Here is a 15,207-nt window from a genome sequence, read left to right as displayed (position 1 = left end):
CTCTGCACCGCTGCCTCTGGCACCAAGTAAAAGAAACATTTCTTCTGAATCACAAATCAGTTCTTTACTCTGTTCATGTACTGTATATGTCTTCAGATGAATAGTGAGAGTCTGGCATCTGCTTGTAACTGAACCTTCTGTGAAGTGCAATCTGCAGTTGATCAGAATTGGTTCACATTATAGAAAAAGCAAGCATATTGCCAAGTTATGCAGTGGCCATGTGAGTAGTTGTCAGCCAGCTTTGACAGATTTGACATATGTTATGCATTACCTATTATTAATAACCACATTGGACTGGGTCCAAAATCTGGGTACAAACCCACTCTAATCTTCACAGCCCAGAAGCACTAGAGTACTGTTTTTGTACAGAGGAACAACCAGAAAATACACTGGCTTTTCTGTGCTAAGCAATGTAGAGCTGCTTCGTAGATTCATTTAAATTCTTAATTGGAAATCTACCAGAGACAAAATGTGGAAGAAGTATTTCTTAGTATCTACTATGAATTCTTCACCTTTGTGTTTAGTACAGGGATAGCATGCTCATTTTTGTATCTGAGACCAAAAAAAAGGAGGAACTTTATATTTATCCTTGTAACTTTATTGGACAGAGGACATAATGTTGCATTATAGCCACATGTAATGCCAATCAAATCCCTGGATGCTTACAGCTCTCTACTACCCCTAGGGAGACATGGAACCTGAAGGTATGACTGTTACAGGAGAGCTCCTAGTTGAAATTCAGATTAGTCTTTATTAAAGAGGTAGTAGGAGAAAGGCAAAATGGATTACAGAAAGGCAGTGAACTGATGATCAGTTGGCCATGACTATTCACTGCTGTTTATTTTAGTTCTGTAGTATATATAGTTATGTGCATACATTTAAATCTACCTTGGTCTTTTAACTGCAGGCCTGAAGCACTTAAATGTGAACTGAGTGAGGCTTACAGTACCTTTGGGAGGGCACAGAGAAATATAACCTGTTACTGTCTGGGATGAAATAGCAGGTGTTTTCCAGCATTATGGAATCATAAACAAACCCAGGATGGAGATTCAGGTTCTGAGCTCTATTGAGCCTCAATTTATATGTCCTCTACTTATTTGCAGAAAACCTGGGTCTGTGTATATGCTATTGTTCTGTGGGGATGCTGATGACATTTTTTAGGTAGCTGACCTCACTGCTGGACAAACCCAATACAGGGAGTGCAATCTTCAAGCCATGCTTGCCCAGGGAGGTGGTGGAGTCACCATCACTGGAGGTGTTTAGCAGGAGACTGGATGAGGCACTTGGTGCCATGGTTTAGTTGATAAGATGGTGTTGGGTGATAGGTTGAACGTGATGATCTTGAAGGTCTTCTCCAACCTGGTTTATTCTATTCTGTAGACACTGCATCTGATCAGAGCTGGACAGTGGAAGTAGAGGTAGTGCATTTCTGTAACGAACTCTCAAGAGTTGCCACAGGCTGAAGGATCCTTTCCATGAACCTTAATGCCTTCCTTCCTCAAAGCATGGACAATTGTCCCAAAACACTTGTGCCTGGCTGCAGAGGGATGAGAGTCTGGTGACAAAGGATAATTCATGCAGGACACTCATACACCTGTAACTACAGTGGGTTTTAAAGGTCTAAAGTTTGTGAGGTGAAAGCCATTGGGTCTAGTTAAGGTTGTGTTGCGCCTCTTCAGGCTGTAGCAGACAAAGGACTTGTGGCTTTTTCTTTTTTTCCTTCTTCTGAGATCCTTCAAGCAGGGATGCACCTATATGCTAAGCCATAAACCCCTTGGCACATTATTTTTTTTTTAAACTAGGAACATGAAGAAAGGTACTTCAAGTATCTCCACACGGAGACAAAGAAAGCTAGGAGCAGCTAAAACCAGGATCCACATCCAGTGACAGCAGTGGGTTAAGGTGGATTTCCAAGGAGGCTGATCTTGAGCCTCCAAGAACTTCAGGCTCTGCACAGATAGCTATGGAAGTACCGAGTGGAGCTCTGGGTGTACCTACAGCTTCATAGCAAGAAGTACCAGCTTCCCTGGAGCTGAGTGTGACTGGCTAGCAGTATCTTGTTCTTTGTTGTTGGAAACTTGATGCTAAACTGCTCAGCTGAAAGGAAAACCAATTTGAATGATGGAAAGATCACAGCACCATCTGCTGGGACACCTTATCAGTCCCACAGCGGGAAGGGACCGGTGTCATTTCCACAGCAACTGCGGGGTAGTTTTCCCTTAAGCCTTAGGGAGCCAGAAGACAACTGAATAATCTTACAAAGAAAGTCTTGCCTAAGAATGGGGAGGGGGAAAAACAATTTAAAAAATTATGAAGTTATACATTAGCTGAATTTGCTGAACTTCTTTTGCATAGGTTCAATGGGCACGGCACATCATTTTAGAGCCTCCTTCCTACCCTTTTGTCTATTCCATTCTTTTCCCCACTCCTGCCTTCACAGCAGGCTGCCCTCTGCGCATAACGCTGCGGCGTAACGCTGCCTTCTTGTTCCTGCTGAAAGTGCAGAGCGTCTTTTGCTGAACTATTTACCTATTGCACCGCTCCAGGGAAAGCTGCGAGCTGAGCATAGCTCTGCTCCGGCACAGCTTCTTCCTTGCTAGAACTGGAGTGAACAGATACTAGAATAATCCCCATGGACCGAAATAAAGCCACTTGCGCCACTTCGGCTGCTCGCTCGCTAGTCTACGGGAGTCCCAAGCGCCGCCTCCCCCCGGCCAAGGGGATACCGACAGGGCCCGGCAGCCGCGGCGAAACGCCTCTCCGTCCCATCCGTAACTCCGCGCTCCGGGTTTCCCCGGCGCCTCCCGCGCCGCGCCCGTTCCGCAGCTCCGTGCTCCGGGTTTCCCCGCTGGCCCACGGCGGCCCCGCCCCGCGGCTCCGGTTTCAGCCGCTGCTACAGGGACCCCCAAGATGGAAACGCAGGGGCTGCCCGCCGCGGAGGCGGCCCGGGCCCGGCCCGGCGCCCAACATGGCGGCCCTCCCGCGCCGCCCGCTGCCCCGCGCCGCCCTCCGCCGCCGCCTGACTGGGAGCCGGCGGCCCCCGCTGCCTCCTCCTCCTCCGCCGCTTCAGGCCTTTACGTGAGCTTCCCGGTGCTGCTGGTGGAGGAGAAGTCGGAGTCCGGCGCCAGCCCGGCGCCCAGCCCCTGTGCGCCGCCGGCGGGGCCTGCGCCCGACAACGACGGGCTCCTGCTCGTTTTCAACGTTGTGCGCGGCGCGGCCGAGGCCGGCGGTGGCGAAGCAGGGCGCGCCCAGCCCGGCCCGCCGCCCGCTGAGCCGCCAGAGGAGGCCTCCGGCTCTGCGCCGCCACCGCCCCCTCCTCCCCCGCCGCCGCCCCCCGCCGGCAGCGATGGCGGTGGCGGGGCTGAGGACGGATCCTTCTCGGGGACCATCACCATCAACAACCAGAGCCTGGTGGTGCGCATCGAGAACGGCGTCCTGACGCTGGGGCCCGGCGCCGAGCAGGCCGCGGGCGCCGCCCCGCCGCCGGCCGCTCCGCCACCGCCACCCGCCGCCGCCAGCCCCGCCGAGCCGCCTGGCGGGCCGCGGCCGCGCTCACCGCCGGCCTTCCCCTGCCCGGAGCCGCGTTGCGGCGAGGCCTTCCCCCGCAAGCAGCAGCTGCGGCTGCACCGCCTCTCGGCGCATGGCGGCGGCGGGGAGGACGGCCGGGGGGCGGCGGGGGGGGCGGCGGCGCGGCCCTTCGGCTGCCCTGTACCGGGCTGCGCTTGGTCCTTCGCCACGGCCTACAAGCTGCGGCGGCACCTGCACTCGCACGACAAGCTGCGGCCCTTCGTCTGCGCGGCGCCGGGATGCGCCAAGCGCTTTACCACCGTCTACAACCTGCGGGCCCACAGCCGCGCCCACGAGCAGGAGGCGGCGCACAAGTGCGAGGCGTGCGGGCAGCGCTTCCCCAGCGCCGCCCGCCTCGCCGCCCACCGCCGCCGCAGCCACCTGGAGCCCGAGCGGCCCTACCGCTGCGACTTCCCGGGTAAGCCGCTGCTGGGCCTCCGGGCCTTGGTTCTCTTTCCCTCCCTTCCAAAAGAAATAGCTCGCCCGGGTAAGGATGGGATCTCTGCCTGCAGTGTGTACAGTGGCTCCCCTAGTTTATCCTCCCTACGGCCCCTCCTTACCCTAATGGCCACCCCCTGATTTTGACGTAGACTTATGCTACATGCTACCTCAGTTATGAAGTGGGAAAGTTTGTGGGTTGGGGGATGCTGCACCTTCGCTGGTCAGTTTAGGCATGGGTTTGTGCAGGTGCGGTAGTACACCAGCTTACAAGAAAGCTGGAGAGGCTCTGTACAAGGGCATGTAGTGGTAGGAGCAATGGCTTTAAACTGGTAGAGGATAGGTTTAGATTAAAGGGAGAAGCTCTTTACTTTGAGGGTGATGAGGCACTGGAACAGGTTGCCCAGTGAAGTTGTGGATATGGATCCTGGAGGTATTCAAAGCCAGATTCGATGGGGCTATGAGCAACCTGGGCTGGTGGAAGGTGGCCTAGTGCACAGCAGGGGTATTGGAGCTAAATGATTTTGAAGGCCCCTTCCAACCAAAACCATTCTATAAGTCACAGCATGAGTTTTCAGTAGTATGCCCTAAACCAAGCTGCATGCCTTCTGATTGGCCACTTTGGCTAACTAATTGTAATCCATAGCAATAAAGTACTTTAGGATTGCATTCTTTATTTTTCCTACATGCCAAGATGTAAAATTGTAGTAAAAGTATTATGAAGTCACCTCACTAAAAGTTGTGAGGGAGAAAAGAATTTGGTTTTCCTGAATTAGTTTGGTGTCAAGCTGATGTGCTGCTGTTCTTCTCTCCCCAGGCTGTGAAAGAACGTTTATCACAGTGAGTGCATTATTCTCCCATAATCGAGCACACTTCAGAGAGCAAGAGCAGTTCTCCTGTTCGTTCCCTGGCTGTAACAAGCAGTATGACAAAGCCTGCAGACTGAAAATCCACATGAGGAGTCACACGGGTATTTATGAGAGTGGCTTGTACCTGGGGAAGGATCAGAGGGTGTTATGGGCTGGAAGGGATCTCTGGAGAGCATCAAGTCCAACCCCCCTGCCTGAGCAGGACCATATACTCTAGTGCAGGAAGTCCACAGGAGATAATACATGGAGAGCAGACTGGAAAAACTGGAAGTCATGAAGGGAGAAAGATTGATGTGACTGTTCAGAGTCAGTGAAAACACTTGCTTCTTGGCCTTCTAGGGGGTAGGAGTCTGTTGTTCAACTTGCCAAATGCTAGGCAGCCAGGGAAATGCAAACCTGTGGCTTTTGGCATGTGATCCCTGTTCAGAAAATTGTCCCAACTCTATTCCTAAGTTCATAGGCATTCAAAACGCTGTGTGAATCCTAGTCTTGGTCAAAACAAACAGCTAAAAAACTCCCAGAACATATGAAATACATGTACAAAAGTTTGGAGTAGCCAGAGGATAAATTTCAACTCTAGCAAGCACTCCTTACTTGAGTTAAAGATGATACAGGTTGTAGGGACTCAAAAGGGCTTCACAGTAACTCTGCAGTGAATTGTATGAGAGGGTGTTTGAGGCTTCTTGTATTAATTCACTTTACGCAGCTCTTGAGAGCTTGCAGGAGTAGTGTACATTTCTTGATAACTAATGTAACCTTTCTTTGCTTAAGGTGAAAGGCCTTTTATCTGTGACTTTGAAGGCTGTGGCTGGTCTTTTACCAGTATGTCTAAGCTGCTGAGGCATAAAAGGTAGACTTTTCTTGATTCTGTTACACTTGTTTTTCTTCCAGTACTTCAGCGGCAGTGGATTTATTCATGCCAACGGCAATTTCTTTCCCTTTCAGGAAACACGAAGACGACAGGAGATTCATGTGCCCAGTAGAAGGCTGTGGCAAGTCCTTCACAAGAGCAGAACACTTGAAAGGCCACAGTATAACCCACCTTGGTACAAAGCCATTTGAGTGTCCAGTAGAAGGTATTGTTCAGTTGTTTTGTGTGTTCAATGGTAGTCATTGTCCTAGGCTTGTGTGCCTCTTCCCCAAATGCAAGCTTGTTACAGGACTGGAACAATTTAGAGTGAGTCATGTAACAGTTTGAAGAGGTAAAACTAACCAGAAGGCTTTGTAACTGATCATTCTCAACTCTATGGATGGCCACGTGGTGCTGTCTGTTGCAGTCATATGGGAGCTGTGCTGATGCCCCATGGGTTTGTTAGCACTGCCTCCAGTAGGACTCCCTGAACAAAGATCTTGGGTCTGAACTGGAACAGTTTGCTTCATGAAGCACCTCTATTTGGTGACTGCTTCTCCTTTCAATGGTTTTGCCAGCAATTGTCATGAACAGTTTACTTGTAAGATGCTATTGGCAGGGAAGGGTTGTGCATTACATGGAATGATTTAAGAGTTTCTCATTGTCAGGAGCAGGTTGTTGAACTATCCTACCCTCTGAGGCAGGTCCTTGATGTGAAACAAGGAAAGGTATATTTGTCTCTCTTTGGACTCCTCTGAATGTACCAAAATAGTTCTGCAGAGCTACTTGTATTTGCTTTGTTAAGCTAGTAAACATGAATGGCACATTGAAACTAGCTGTAACTTTAAAGCCTTGTATATCTCCTTGCAGGCTGCTGTGCAAAATTTTCAGCACGAAGTAGTCTGTATATTCACTCCAAAAAACATCTTCAGGACGTGGACTCATTAAAGACTCGTTGTCCTGTATCAAGCTGTAATAAATTGTTCACGTCCAAGCACAGTATGAAGACACACATGGTCAAACAGCATAACTTCAGCCCAGGTGAAGCATTTGTTTCAAGCTACAGGAGGGTGCAATGGAAAAGCTAAATGTTTTATCAAGGAAAATGTATTTACTGGTGTTGAAATGGGAGCCCCATTGATATGAGTAGCAGAATTGTCACTGAGACCAGAGGGGGTTTTTGTCCCTTGAAATTTTCAGTGGGACTTCACTTAAGCTTGTCCTGTGTGAAACTGAAGTGCAGCTTCTTCATAAAGTACAGCTTTCTCCATGCTCTCTGTAAACTAAGAGCAAGGACTAGAAGCACTTCTGCATTCCTTTTTTCCATTCCTTTATCTTAGTGTTCTCTTTTTGCAAGTGCTTTTGTAGCTGAAATTTCTCAGGGAACTTAGTTCAGTAAGCTTCTTAAGTCTGCTTTCAGGGAACTTGGGAAGTGTTTTAGGAGGTTGAGAATCTGGAATTTTAACCTTCCTCCCTTGATCACTTGTATTTTTCCTCCCTTTCATCTGATGAAGGATCTGTCTTACAACCAAACCCATCTCTTCCAGATCTTCTAACTCAGCTTGAAGCAACCAGCTCCCTCACACCCAGCAGTGAGCTCACTAGTCCGGGACAGAGCGATCTCAGCAACATAGATCTCGTATCCTTGTTCTCCAACGTGTCCAGTAACAACTCTGGAATTGCAACAGACATGACACTTGTGAACTCTGGAATTGTCACGATCGATGTTGCTTCGGTGGGCCCCACGCTTGGAGGAAACCTGCCTGTTAGTAGCAATTCTTTAAGCCAGGCAGTTGATCCCTTGATACTGGTGGCTAGCAGTGATATGCCACAGAGCCTGGACAGTTCTCTCTTGCTGGGAACCAGCACAACGGTTCTCCAGCAAAGCACTTTAAACTTGGATGATGTACAGACTGTCAATGCGGAAGCCTTGGGTTCGCTAGCATCACTGTCGGTGAGGAATTCCAGTCAAGATGTGCACAGTTTGATGTCCAGCAATAATTTAGCAATTGACACAGCCACTTTGACTCCTTCTAGCAGCCTTGGTGGTACCAATGTGCCTGAGTTACTAACACCAAGTAAAGCTGAACGGAATTTGCTTCCTAGCTCAGACGTCGTTGGTCAACAAGAGGGCAGCAAAGTAGTGACGCAATTTGTCTTCTCCAACCCTCCAGGGAGCTACAGTGCACAGAAAGAAATGGATCTTGGCACAGTGACTGGCAGCTCATTTTTGGTATGCAGTAACTCTATTAATTTTACCCCTAGATGACTGAGATGCCCCAACTTTGAGGATATCCATTGCTGCTTATACCTTAGGGAGAGACCTTTCTCAAATTTTGCACATCGTGCAGTTTGGCTTCTTTTATTGAAGTGTGTAGAATGCTGCATTGAATGATGTGTTGTCAGAAGTAGACTCAGTGTGATGATTCCTCATATGAAGTACTGGAATTGGTAAGGGAGAGCCTTTCAAAATAAGGGATTGAAAAAACCAGGCAGCCATCTGTCAGGATGAAATGGAAATTACAAGAATGCCCAAGAATATGTTCCAGGAAAATGTTTGGGCTGGGAGAATAAGTGAAACATTTTAATCTCAGTCTTTGTTCCCATTTTAAATACTGCTTTACTATGTTACCACAGACTTGGAGTTTTATTTGCATCACAAAGTAAATCCTTAAGCTGTGAAAAGCTGAAAACTTAGAAATGTGGAGCTAATTTGTGTTTTGTGTTGAACTCCAGGTATTAAGTACATACAGGAACTTTACCAAAACTCATCAGAAGAGCATGAGAAACTAGAATTCTGTGTTTGCAGTGTAAACGATTACTGCAACCAAGAACTCGTTAGTCTGTGTTCATTGTCTTGGTTTGCTCTTGCATTCAAAACACTTTGCATCTCTTGGCTGTTTTTGATATACCAGGAGAGCAGTGGGTCTGCGAGAACAGATTACAGAGCCATTCAGCTAGCCAAGAAAAGGAAACAAAAAGGGAATGGGAGCAGCACAGGTGAGAAGCCATTCATTTTGTTTGATTGACTCAATACAATTATTTAGGGGGTTGAGAGTGAAATGGGAGCAGGTATCCAAGTACATTCTTAAATGTTCCATCTAGTTTATTGCTAGTTAAAGTAATTATGCATGTGGTGTACCATCTGTTACTTGGGGTAAACATGTTCTGTGGAGTATCAAATTCCCAGCAAGTTTACAAAGAAATCAGCAACATACATTTCATGAGTCTTAACAAGACTGTCCCTCCATCTCTTCCTCTGCTTTTTATTCTCTTATTAAAAAAAAACCAAAGCAAACAGAAAACAAAAGGTCACTTTGGTTTTATTGTTTGTGCTTTTGACCTTACCTGGTAGTTTTCTCTTTCACTCAGTACAGATGAAACATCAGCTGGGCTGGTTCTGCTTTAGTGTTTCATTTGGTGACAGTGTTAAGTTTATGTGGTAGTTACCTAGAAACACTCAAGCCTCTCTTTTAGTTTGTAGCTTTATGATGAGTTTTTGTGCAGGGTGAGTTTTAGGTCATGATTTGAGATGTGTCCTAACACCTATAGCTTGACCCAAAGCTCTCTGATGTGAATTCCACAGTTACTTTGTTGGATCAAATGTCCGTGGCTCACTAGACTTGCATAACTCAGGCATTTGAGTTGTGTCTACTCTTGGGACTGGGGTGGAATATAAAATCCTTGTGTATTAGTTCTTCTTTGCTATATCGTAGACTTTCTGCCTCTGAAAATCAAGCTGTCTCATTTCTGTTTCTATGGAAGGCATACCTGCATAAATTGTCTGGTTTGGTAAATCATCACAGTTTTGAGTATGCTTGTGTTGCCAAACATGCACACATCATCAATCAGGTCTTTGATGTTAGTTTAAAAAGACAGTTGCACTAAATCTGCACATCTCCTAAAATGACCTTGGAAAATTCCCTTTTCTGTCCCTACTCAAGGCTCTCAGTAGTCTGCTTTTCACCACCTGTGGCCTTAATGCTAATTTATGCTTCTCAAAGGGGTCTGTACAGTCTTGTGTTTCTGATTGGCTTTACTATGTTGACTGAACGCTCTAGAGGAAAGTTCAGTGTTTACAAACAAGTTCTCTAACCCTTTTATGTGCTGTAGATGTAAAAAAACCCAAACCCAAACAAAAAAAACCCCCAGACCTGAAACAGCTGTGACAAGATTGTATGGTTATTATTTTGTTTAGGTTTTTGTTTTCAAGTTAGGGTTGTGATAGTTGCACTTCTGTAGCCTGTTCTAACAGTCCTTGAAACTTTTCTGGAACTAGAGGAGCATCACTATGCTCACCTCACAGTTAAGGAGAAGGATGTACCTGACTTCTCAGGAAATGGCTTACAAAACTAAAACTAGAAAATGCAATTCTAATTCCTTTCTGTAACTCCACATATACGCTGCTCTTTCTGTGCTACCACAGGGGTGAGCCCTAAGCTAAGCAGTTTGTGAAGTGGTTTTAATGACATTCATATAAAAAGATGCTCAGTCAGCAGTTGAAGTTCATCAGCTGATTGCTGTCTGGCCTTTAGGCAGTTACCAGGTGGTGCTTAATTATATTGCACTGTTCCCAGGCTTTTCCTGTGTAAATAGCTGCATAAAATTGAAAAATATTAGTGGGAAACTTTGCAAATTGCTTCTGACCACCTAAGTATCAAACTGATTCTCTTTTAGGGGCATCTGGCTCTGGTCAGAGAAAAAGTAAGGGTGGTAAAGTAAGCCCTACCACCTTTTCATCATCTGCTCCTGGCAGTCGACTTGGTGGCAACATAGTTCTGCCAAATGGAGGGCTGACAATAAGGGACCCTGCCACTGGAGCCCAGTATGTGCAAATTCAGCTTCTCCAGGTAAGAACTGAGGAGAAAAAACAAACTCATCTTCTCTGTTACACACACTCAGCTCCATAAAGAAAATTCTTGCATTACTCCACACCTCTCTTATTTACGAGGTCAATAAGACTGACCTGAAAAGATGAGCTGCAAAATGAAGTTTCAGCCTAAACTCTGATTTCTCAAAACTGTTGGAATAAGGCTTAAATTTATAGATTGATTTTCTAAAAACACCTATTAATCCATGTGGGCTGATGAGTGGAGCATGGCAGGTGTTCTGCTTTTGGCCAGGTGTGTATCTATATAGTACTCACAGAAAGGGTAAGTTCCTTCTTCTTTCTTCCTAATGGGGTATGGTGTGGCACAAACTGTGGGCAGAGTCCTCCCCCTGTCTAGTTTTCCAATGGGTGTAAATGTTTTGTAGCTTTCCTCTTAAGTATCAGCTTCACATGACATGATGAGACTTGTTGCATATTTCTGGATGTTAGGTTTATTGGAAGGTGAACCATTCCTGCCTTTGCAGGTCTTGCCAATTTTCCAAGTTGATTATGATCAAATAACAAGTTGTACACTGGGTTTAGTTCAGATTAAAGTGGTAGTTAGCTTTCCACATACCTTTGTGCTGCCCAGGGAGGTGGTGGAGTCACCGTCCCTGGAGGTGTTCAAAAAGGGATTGGACGTGGCACTTGAAGCCATAGTTTAGTACTCAGGAGGTGTTGGGTGACAGGTTGGACTTGGTGATCTTTGAGGTCTTTTCCAACCTTATTGACTCTATGATTATTAGTACATTGCAGTAGCTTTATCAGATTTTTTAAAGATTGTGAAGCAAAGTAGAATTTGCCAGATTGTGCTGAAGCGTTTGTGGGTCTTGTAATTGCATCACACTTCTGCATTCACAGGATGATTCCCCAGGAGAGGGAGATTTGCCTTTCCAGCTGAGCTCTCAGTCCTCCTCATCACACTCTCAGCTTCCAGTGGATTTACCTGTTCACATACTTCAGGTATGGCATGGCACAGATGTTGTCTTTTATTGCTTTGGAAGTGAAGACTGCTTACTGTGAACACTGAGGTTCTGCCTCATGAAAACACCGTGCTTTCCTTTGGGAGTTTGAGTTCACTTGCAGAGAGCTGCACTGCCAGATCTCTTGTGTGTGTTACCAGCTTTGGCATGTTCTTATTTTTGCTTCCTGTTAGTGAGTAATGAGTGGTCCTCATCCCCTCCTGCAGATAGTAAGTGGGTCAGGAAAGAGAATCGGAATGATACATAACTGGCTACAGGAAGGATGGGAAGTGGGAAGTAAAATCAAGCCTGGATCTCAGAGCTGTGTCTCTATGGACATGGTTAGACTAAAAAGCCTGCTCACTTCTGCAGCCTTAGGACAGATATCGAGTTGCTGGAAGGTGTCCAGAGAAGGGCAACAAAGCTGGGGAGGGGTTTGGAGCACAAGCCCTATGAGGAGAGGCTGGGGTTGCTTAGTCTGCAGAGGAGGAGGCTCAGGGGAGACCTTATAGCTCTCTACAACCACCTGAAGGGAGGTTGTAGCCAGATGGGGGTTGGTCTCTTCTCCTGGGCAGCCAGAACCAGAAGACACAGTCTCAAGCTGTGTGAGGGGAGGTTTAGGCTGGATGTTAGGAAGAAGTTCTTCATAGAAAGAGTGATTGGCCGTTGGAATGTGCTGCTCAGGGAGGTGGTGGAGTCCCCATCACTGGAGGTGTTTAGGAAGAGACTGGATGGGGCACTTGATGCCATGGTTTAGTTGATTAGATAGTGTTGGATGATAGGTTGGACTCTATCTCAAAGGTCTTTTCCAACCTGGTCTGGTCTATTCTATTCACCACTTGCCCTTGTTGATCACTAAGTATTGGTGTTCAGTGGAGCTTTCTATGTTCAAACAGCTTCTTGCATAAACACTTTTATCTACCAGTCTGGAGAAGTGCATGCTAGTGAGTAGGAGCAGCTAACAACTGAGCAGCAATGAGTGATTGACATGTAGATAAACCACATTCTTAACATGAGCATATGGGATTTTGATGGTGATAAACTCTGCAGTGCTGCTATTCTAAGAGTGCTTCAAATACAGCTTTTGTATTTGGCAGGAGCACTTAACTGTGATAAAGCTAGAAATACCTGACTCCTCAGTCATGGTGGAGAGGTAATAGAGGAAAAGCAAACAGTGATTTTTCTGTTTATCTCCATTAGTGAGGCTCATCTGAAGCGCTCCAAAGGAAAACTGGAGTAGCACTGAGTGGGTCTCCAGCGTTAGGAGGGCTTTGGGTTTCTGCTAAACCATTCCAAGCGTTTCTCTGGTGTTGGGTAAATGTCAAGGTGATCTTACTGATAAGCATTAAAGAGAATCTAGAGTTGAAGGCACTGAACTCTGTGTGCGCTCTGTTTGCTTTGACAGGAAGCACACAATTCCACTGAGGATGATGCAGGTTCTGATAACTCTCAGTTCACTGGAAGCACAATAAACTTGCAGGATCTGGAGTGACCATCACTAAGGACAGTTAACTTGAAAGCCAGTTGGGCAATCATGTCTTGACGGAGTGAGATCGCTGCCTGGGTCTTTCTCCAAGGAAAACGTGAACACAGGAGTGCCGGACCATGGGTGCATTCTTTTGCAATTTGCTAAGGACAGTTGCAACTGAAAGGTTTTCTTCAGAAGTGTAAATCCCACTTGATGTGCCTGTGTAAGATGCCCTGTCTGCCTGTCTGGTTGGAGAGACCGAGGCAGACTGCTGTACAGTGTTGTTTCAGGGAGAAGTACTGTATTAAACTTCAAACTGAGGTAATATTTACTGTTTTCACAGAAAGAAGTATTCTACAGCTAATGACTACAGATTTACAATCCTGCCTATGACAGTTAAAAACTTTCCTTCTGTTGCTCTCCTGCTGGAGCCAGTGGCACTGAGGAATTAACAGCTAAAACGTGCAAGTGTTTTCCACACACAGCAACAATGATTTCGGTCCCCCGTTTTTGGCAGAAATTTGGAATGTGTCACATGTAACAAGATTTCTGATGTCCTATGCCATGAAAATGAGATGCTCTAGGATCTTTGTTATAGAAAGCTAGACTCTAAATGTTAACTTAGCTGTGAATCAGTTCGTAGCTCATGTTGAGTTTCTCCCGTTCCTTGCTCCTGCATCCCAAATACTTTGCTGAATTCTTCCAGCAAAAACTTGAAAACTGCAATAGAACTGTGCTCACTGTAAGTGATCAGCTGAGAGTCCAGCAGCATCCAAGAGAGGTTTGTTTTATCTTTGTGTTCCCTGTTTCGGGAGGAATGTTGAGTGTCACGTAAATTTAAGCACCTTGATTTTACGTCCTCTATAAACTCCTGCCAAGTTACCTGTAAACTGGCCCCTACTTGGTTGGGTTGGTTCTTGGTGGTTTTGTTCAAAGCAGCACTGCTAACATTTGTCCTTGGTTGCTATCCCAGAGCATCACATGCACGTGGAGCTTCCAGCTGGTTTACAGAATCTGCAGTTGTGAGTTTATTTTAGGAGGAGAAAAGAAAATTGTTATACCTAGGAAGATTTGCCCCACTGAAAACCTGCAGTTTCTCCTGGGGGGGGGCAGGGTGGGGGGCTTGTATGTACTGTACTTACCTGGATTGCAGGCACCTGAAAGTAGAGGGTTGTATAGGAAAAACAAAACTAAACCCTTGGGTCACGTTTTAAGGTAGTAATTTAAATGTTTCATATGGTGATGTAATGAATGCCTATAAAATGATGTCTAGGAGTTTGATAAAAGGGTGTATGTACTGTTTTTGATTCTCAATGAGGTATGTCTGTATGCACGTATGTGTACTGGGTTTTTCTTTACAGAGTAAGGTTTGTCCCGCAGGAGAACATTTTGTGAGCTTTCTAATCTTGCACATACTTATTTATTTTACAGTTTCACTGATGTGGATTTCACAGGAGGTCATTCAGAAATGCTTTTACTTCCCGTGCCTTTTGAACTATGTATGTGTCCAGACAAATGGGGTGGCTTTTTTTGGGTTAAAGACTTAAAGAGGGGGGGAAAAAAAAAGAGTCTGCAGGCTACCTTCAAACCAGATCCTGATTTGTAGGCAGTATTATATCCTCTGGTTGAGCCAGTTTTATTTTCCTACCTTCAGTTTACCTGGGCTTTGGGGTCTCTCAGTTCCTGTCATCCTGAGTTTACAGCCTACATCCAGGGAACCTTTTAACCCACTCAGGATGGGTTTCCAGACCAAACTAATTGATGAGGTTTTTTGCCTGGTGGCTGTGACTGCAGCATGGAGCCACTCCAGAGAGACAGAAAGGCTGAGATGAAATCGTGCAGAAGAGGCTACTGGATCTTGCTCTAGTGGTCACCATGGTGTCCCTGGAAGCTGAGACACCTCAAACTCCAAATGCCTGCAGTTTTCTGTTCTCAAGGACCATACCAGTTCTTAATCTATTAAAATGGCCAAGGAACACTCCATCTTTTTATGGGACTTGCAACCAAATCTTTCTACTTCTGAAAATGTACCTCACTCAGCTTTGTATGTGAATGTAAAGTGCTAACCTCTTGGGGCCGAAAATTGGATCACTTGGCTTGAACTCCATTGCTGGCAATGGATACCTGAAGAACTTCTGGTGCAAATGGGTTAATAAAGCTTTTTTTTTATGGTCAGTCTGTCA

General features: G+C 46.1%; 1 protein-coding gene across 1 annotated transcript; it reads left to right on the top strand.

The window, feature by feature from the left end:
• Positions 1 to 2,874: 2,874 nt before the first annotated feature.
• Positions 2,875 to 15,199, top strand: ZXDC (ZXD family zinc finger C). The gene is made up of 10 exons (XM_068154106.1): positions 2,875 to 3,985; positions 4,823 to 4,975; positions 5,646 to 5,724; positions 5,820 to 5,950; positions 6,595 to 6,765; positions 7,272 to 7,957; positions 8,640 to 8,724; positions 10,402 to 10,574; positions 11,456 to 11,557; positions 12,962 to 15,199. The coding sequence occupies exons 1-10, from the start codon at positions 2,911 to 2,913 to the stop codon at positions 13,046 to 13,048; spliced, it is 2,742 nt and encodes a 913-aa protein (XP_068010207.1). The 5' UTR covers positions 2,875 to 2,910; the 3' UTR covers positions 13,049 to 15,199.
• The last annotated feature ends 8 nt before the right edge of the window (positions 15,200 to 15,207 follow it).

Source organism: Melanerpes formicivorus, unplaced genomic scaffold (genome assembly GCF_026170545.1).
Source record: "Melanerpes formicivorus ecotype bairdi unplaced genomic scaffold, bMelFor1.0.p_v2 SCAF_28, whole genome shotgun sequence".
NCBI classification, from domain to species: Eukaryota; Metazoa; Chordata; class Aves; order Piciformes; family Picidae; genus Melanerpes; species Melanerpes formicivorus.
Note: the sequence above shows the minus strand (reverse complement) of the source record. Positions and strands in the feature narration are given on the sequence as shown.